Source organism: Glandiceps talaboti, chromosome 5, assembly GCF_964340395.1.
Source record: "Glandiceps talaboti chromosome 5, keGlaTala1.1, whole genome shotgun sequence".
Classification (NCBI taxonomy): domain Eukaryota; kingdom Metazoa; phylum Hemichordata; class Enteropneusta; family Spengelidae; genus Glandiceps; species Glandiceps talaboti.
The window spans coordinates 4,617,863-4,625,033 of NC_135553.1; the positions used below are offsets into that span (position 1 = coordinate 4,617,863).

General features: G+C 38.3%; 1 protein-coding gene across 1 annotated transcript; it reads left to right on the forward strand.

The window, feature by feature from the left end:
* Positions 1–1,780: 1,780 nt before the first annotated feature.
* Positions 1,781–4,897, forward strand: LOC144435215 (uncharacterized). The gene is made up of 6 exons (XM_078123797.1): positions 1,781–2,010; positions 2,282–2,459; positions 2,682–2,825; positions 3,097–3,426; positions 3,576–3,843; positions 4,032–4,897. Exons 1-6 carry the CDS (start codon positions 1,873–1,875, stop codon positions 4,378–4,380), a joined length of 1,407 nt encoding a protein of 468 aa, XP_077979923.1. The 5' UTR covers positions 1,781–1,872; the 3' UTR covers positions 4,381–4,897.
* Positions 4,898–7,171: the final 2,274 nt, after the last annotated feature.

Here is a 7,171-nt window from a genome sequence, read left to right on the forward strand (position 1 = left end):
TTATCTCTATTCTAGTAAGGCTATATGGGTATTTACATTTTCAGTGTGTTGCTGTCATAAAGGAAAAATGGTTATTAATTATTTTAGTGGTGTATTGACATGTACAAAGCAAGACATTTGATTCACATTGTCAAAGTGAAAGTCAGAAACCATGCAGATTCTCACAGTGTCACAAAGTCATTGTATGAAACATTTGACCATAGACCCTACATGAGTGTAGGGTCTATGATTTGACAGCCCAGTTTGGATTAGGGTTTGAAAAATAGTTGCCTGGCAGAGCTATAGAAAAAGTTGGTACAGACCAAAAGAATGACCCTATGTATATGTAATCCTTATCATCAGATAACACTATAATGGGAGAACCTGGAATTGAAATCCTGGACTATAGGATATATTAAAAGCAGATGATTTTGTCTGTGACATTATATACACGGTACTATAAGGTTGTAACCAGTAAACCCATCTCTGTCAAGCTGACACCAGGCTACCAATAAACCACTGCTACTGTAATGTGTTATGATCCTGATTGGGTGGCTCAGACGGGTGTCCTTGTAGGCCCTATCCCTTCAAGTTAATTAGGTGCAAGATACGAGTTCGACAGAAAGACCGATTGATTGAAAGAATGTACACAATTACAACAAAGGTCGTAACTTGTGCAAAACAGTTTAAATTGTTTATATTCACAAGACTTCGACGTGCATCGTTAAAAGTTACAAGTGCGTGCCTTCTGATAATCTGGACCGTACAGTAAACATGTGTATAGTATAAGTTATAACTGTGTACGTATATGTTTTGGTTTTAAAACATACCTCTTAGAGATCAATGACAAACCAACTAAACTTCTGTGAACTGATCAGGTCGAGTTCGTGTCATCACCTAACGAGTACACAACACATTGTACCAATACACGTAAACACTATTATGTGTTGCTGGTCGACTATAGTATCATTTCTGGGAAGTTTTGACATGTCATAGCACGGCCAGCTGGGTTAGGTCTCGCGAGAATTGTGCCAAACGCCACCACAGACGAGATGCAGACAAGGACCACTTTGTTTACAAACAGAGTACATACATGTAATATCGGAGTGACTGTGGTACGTATGGTGAAAATAGTAAAGGAATATTGAACAAAGTTAAACATTAATTTTAAAATGTTTTGGATAATTAATTGATGCCATGTCTTTTAATTTTATCTCCATTTTGAAACACTTATAATATAAGATGTTGATAATTTAAAATAAATATATATAAATCAATAATATAAACATATAAAGATTCCAATTTCTATATGAAATTTATCATTTATGTTGTGCTTATTTTGACATGATAGTTTAATGTCTTCACTGCGAAAATGTCCGTTTTTAAATATTTGTCTGATAAAACTAGTTTAGTTGCCGACGATCCTCTACGATCACTATCGAAAAATGATTGTAATGATCGCAATGCGTATAGGAATCTAGACTAAAATAATTAACGGACGACAGTTATGATATTATAATTGCATGTATTCACGATTAATTATATATAACGATACAGTGAAGCCACTTAAGAGCGTGTAAATAGGTTATGCTTGTACGTGTACCAACTTGTCCTCTCGCTGACTCATCAAAAATAGCGCCCTCTGCGGGTAGAACATGTTTCGACACGTTCGATATACTCTGACATCATTGGTCACCGCTATCTATTAATAGCGTAGACTGCCACTACGTCATATCATTGTACAATGGTTGCGCACTATATATAATAAAGAATACAGACTTACTACACAAATCAAAACACTAACTGGTCCAACTCGACTAAGGAACAGCGCAGAAAAAAGCGATTGAGCAATAACTTTCGTGTCAATTTCGAAGTCTGAAAAAAGAATTGAAAATGCCAGCAGGAGCAATCGACGTTCCCGACTTTGTTCCACAGCCTTTGCTGAAACATCACGATGCTCGTATACTGGATTTAGCTTTCGTTATGGACTGCACTGGCAGTATGAGTAGCTGGATAGAAGAAGCTAGAAAGGTGTGAATCATTTTCACGCATATTGTTTTGAGAAACCTTTTCACTTTGTAACTTTGATAACTAGTATATTTTCTTTCCTACCACGTGACATGAATAATTTTTTTTTTCAGCTCACAGTGCATTTGGGTATTTTGCGATGTTGAACTTGAGAAAAAAACGAAAGAACCTAACTTATGACCACTGAGGTCACTGTATCTGTGGATGAATGATAGTTTACTGACATTCATTTTGAGAATGATAACACTTATTTGGTTTATATTTCTCACAACAGAATATCCAAAGTATTGTGGAAGAAATCGTTGCCAAGGAGATGTCTGATATCCATCTAGGATTGGTTGAATACAGAGACCATCCTCCACAAGACAGAACTTTTGTAACACGTGTACTGGACTTCACTCCATCCTTGAAGAATATGCAGAAGAAAATGAATCAAATGTCTGCGAGTGGAGGTATGTGTTTCTATTTTTTTTGAACAAAAGTTTGTTTTTGTCGGCGCCGTCGATCATGATGTCTCCACCACGAACCTCAGCAATGATACTATTTTCTTCAGCGTCGAGTATGATATTACACAAGTGCAAAACAATTTTTAAATGTACAGTCAAAGATTTTCATTAGCTATATAATGTCATTCTACAAGCGCTCATCTCAGTTTTATTTACGTAATATTTCAGGTGGTGACGGTCCAGAGGCTGTAGCTGATGGTCTTCACAAAGCCCTGAAGTTGAAATGGCGCCCCCAGGCGACGAAAGTGTGCGTCTTGATTGCTGATGCTCCTCCCCATGGTCTGGATACAAGTGGAGATGGGTTTCCAAAAGGTAAATATTGCAATTTGTAATATCTTATTACACCACTTTGTTGATGTCTGAATGGTGTGCTATTTTTCTAAGATGTTTGATTATTGAAATGTTTCCATATATAGTTTACATGTACATGAATCATAGTGATCATGTAACCACAGTTGATATTTTACACTCATTTTCATGGATTCTGAAATCATATGAAATTTCACTGTTAATTTTAATCTGTAAAATTACCTCTTCTTACCTATATATTAACGATGTCCCTCCCCTTTTTCCAATCTTACAGGTTGTCCAGCTGGTCATGATCCAATGAAAATCGCTCGTCAAATGGCAGAGAAAAACATCACTTTATACAGTGTAGTGTGTGGGTCCTATGCTGAAGGCTTCAAAGATTTTTTTATGGCCATTGCTCACCTGACTGGAGGTCAATACGTGTCATTAAAAGATGCTAAACTATTGTCAAAGGTCATCATAGGGGGCGCTAGAGAAGAGATGTCACTGCAACAATTGATGGATGAGGTTAATCATGAAGTGATACAGGAATATCGTGCGACAGGAGGAAGAGTTGATGAGGATGCCATGGCAACCAGAGTTGAAACAACTCTCAGAAAGAGAAGTAAGTGTGCATTAAATATTGTTTTATTTCGAAGTCAACCGGTGCAATGCAGGTATACGTATATTATTGTGTATAATGGATCGAAATTTCACCAAAAGATGATGGAAATTATATTAAGTGACTTATGAATGTTCATTTTTGTGCCACAGAACGAACTGCCAAAGCTATGACTGGTGCTTCCAGCGATTTACCCGAAGTATCCGAGAGATCAAAACGAATTGCAGAATTAAAAAGCATGGCTGATGTTCGCAGTGAATTGGCAAAACCTGCAACAAGCGTGACTGCTACACCAACGAAGTCTCCACCAAAGACAAGAAAGAGGAAATTAGATGATACGAAAACCACCACTTCGCCGTCCAAGAAAAGGACTGCAGCCAGCGGTTCCTCAAAAAGAAGACATGTGACTTCGTCAGACGGGTAAGGCGACCTATCATTATTGTTTTCTCTGGGACTTATTTAGGCTACTTTACATTTACATTGCATAATTTGTGACGTCACGTAAAAGTTGACATCTCTGTAACGACAAAATGATTAGTAACATGATCCTTTTAATATACTACTGTAGTATCGTTAATATTCATATTTTTTTTCTTTCCAATTTCCAGTGATGATGACATCGCCCAGACAAGAGCACGTTCTAAGTGTCCAGTGACTGGAATCTGTTCGGTTTGTAGTCCGTCTACGTCATCACGTTCCTGTTGTTCAAGGGCGTCGACGGGAAGAAAATCTCCACCACCGCCATCACTGCCAGTATCTCCAGTTACGAGTACACCTAAAAAGGCTGCTGTTTCCAGATCTCCGAGGAAATCAAGTCGTGCTTCCAAATCCACAACTTCAAAGACGGTCACTTTTGATGGTGACATCGCAGTTGACGAAAGTACAGAAGTTTCAACGAAACAAGTTCGACGCTTGGTGAAGAAATCAATTGCTGTCAACAAGTTGAGGAGGGCGTGATGTTATAGCGAGAAAAAACATATTTTGAACATTGGCTGTAGAATTGGTCATGACATTATGTGAACTTGCTGGACTTTGTTTACGTGGAAGGCTGTGACTGCTAACTCTAAGACAATGTCACGAGAAATACATGTAACTCTATTAAGTCGTCTAGATTCAAGTGTACTGACTGATACACACAAAAAGACCATGTTGTAAATATTTTTCAGAATATATGTTGTTGTATTTGGATCATTGTCAGTGTTGAACTATTCACGTTAGTTAGTTTTCGCGTTTACGTTAGTTTCTTTCATGTCATGTTTTTTTTTTTAAAGATTGGAATGAAATTATTATATTGTCAGTCGGCGGGTTGAGACTGATTTCGTATGAGTTATGCTGTCTAAGATATTTTGAATTACATTTCCATTGTGTTTCATATTTTACTTGTATTAAATATTCATGCTCGTTGCATGTTATAATCATGTTGTACACAATATTAATTGTTGTTTGTTTATACTTCGAAATAAAAGGTTATTTTCATACGTTCAAGTATTATAGAAATACGGTTTTATACTGTCTATTTATTTAATTGATCTTGTTTTGAGATTCAGACTAATAATAACGCTCCTGTGAGTAGCATGATCAGAACTTGTCATGACTTGTTTGACAAAAAAATTGCTAGTTTATTAGCACGTGTTCAAAAATATGTCACTGGTACTTCAAGCGGCCAGTAGTTTGAAGTCAATATCTTTAACCCCACCCCTCACCAATGAATCGGAACCAAAACACTATCTACAACACGTTAATGCCTGCCTTGAGTCTTGCTTTTATTTGTCGTCGACATTTTGTACAACGACGTTCATCAATACTTTTAATTCAGGCGAGCAAGACATTATCTGTTTATTGTGTGTTCCCAGTACATAACAGTGTCAGCACACGACTCCTTCGATGACGAAAACTATAAAGACGGCGGAGCCATATACACATAACAATGCTAAATTATTATATAGCGCTTCCCCGCACTGTGCTCAAAGCTAGTGTGGACCTATAACGCCACAAATTCAATGTTCCTTTATGCTTCCTCAACTCCATGGGGGGGGGGGGATACAATCCACTGCTGACTCTATTAGGATTAAAATTTTCGTACTGTAACTTATATCCTACCAAGTCCCTGGCCTAATTATACAGCTGGGTTGACAGGGGCATAATCGTGGTGCAAATCCTACCCAAGGACTTTTAAGCCACTCAGAAACAAACACCAGCGGCAGAGCTCGAACCGGCGACCTGCGCATGCAGAAGCCAAGCCAGCAACTCTCGACCATCACGACTCCACATCAGATAGATAGGCTAGTAATAGTATAGTAGTAGTGGTAGACAAGAAGTGACTACATAAGAAGCTGGGGGGGGGGGGGGCTAAGATTATATATATATATATATACATATATCGTAACGTTCGTTCTAATATCCATAGCATGACTGCTACATATGCCTGTATATTAAATCAATTACATTTATAGCATTATACAACGATATGTGTTAGCTCATTGACCATCCACCGACGTGGAGGGTCTGTAGTAAGCCGCTGTAAGTTGTTAACTTGGCATCACTGTCTTTTCAATGGCGGACATAGTAAGGAACTGGTCATCAGTTTCATCGGTCGGGGGAGGGGGGCGGTGGATTTGTGTGGGGGGGTCACCCTGTTTTTGAAATTGGCAGTAGGGGGGGGGGGTCATGCTGAGACCACCTCGGACCCCCCCCCCCCCCCACATGAGATGGACAAATCCCAGTCTCAAGCTCTTCCCCTCTTACTGTCATGATACCATCAAAGTATATTTTAAAAGTATTTCAACCCTATGATAGTTGCTTTTTACATATGTTGGTGCTGTCTTGTAAAGCTTTGAAATTATTGTCTGAAAGGGTCTGAATAGTGTCAAAATTGACTTTTCAGAGTAAAAAACATCCAGGGCTTCTAGGGGAGACCTCCTAGGACCCCCATAAGAGATGTACATATTCCCTTCTCAAGCTTTCCCCCTACCTTTTATTGTTAAGATGCTATTTACATGTAACACCTTTTGGAATAAATTTACCCTGTGTAGTCAATATTTATAATTATGATAGTGTTAACCCGGGATTTTATAAAGTAGCTTAGATGCATGTGAATATTATATATGAGGGAGGGGGTTTCATCATGTTTAAGAATTAAGTGATAGGGGGGGGGGGGGGTCAGCCTGTTTTTGGTTTTACACAGATAGGGGTCGACAGTGACTTTTTGTCGGCCCGATTGAAGAATCCACCGCCCCCCCCCCCCTTTACGCTGGAGAAACTGACATACATGTACATACATACATACATACATACATACATACATACATACATACATACATGCATACATACATACATACATACATACATACATACATACATACATACATACACACACACACATACATACATACATACATACATACATACATACAGCAATACATACATACATACATACATACATACATACATACATACATACATACATACATACATACATACATACATGCAGACATACATACGAAAAATTGTAATCTAGCTTGCGAGAATGCATACAGTCACGTGAGTATAAAAGGCCGTACCATGTATTACTATACACATGTTTCAACTTGTCGCTCGTTGACTCATTCAGAATAGCGCCCTCTGCGAGCAGGGCATGTTTCTACATGATCCGTATGCTGTAGTGCCATTGGACGCCACTATCTATATATAGCGTAGACTATCACTACGTCATGACACGGCTACTTTAAACACAATAGATGCATACAAT

Excerpts from the sequence above, each read along its gene's own strand:
- LOC144435215 (XM_078123797.1), top strand. The coding sequence starts at position 1,873 with ATGCCAGCAGGAGCAATCGACGTTCCCGACTTTGTTCCACAGCCTTTG. Across the intron at positions 2,460-2,681 it reads TCAAATGTCTGCGAGTGGAG|GTGGTGACGGTCCAGAGGCT; the intron begins GTATGTGTTTCT and ends GTAATATTTCAG. Across the intron at positions 3,427-3,575 it reads AACAACTCTCAGAAAGAGAA|AACGAACTGCCAAAGCTATG; the intron begins GTAAGTGTGCAT and ends TTTGTGCCACAG.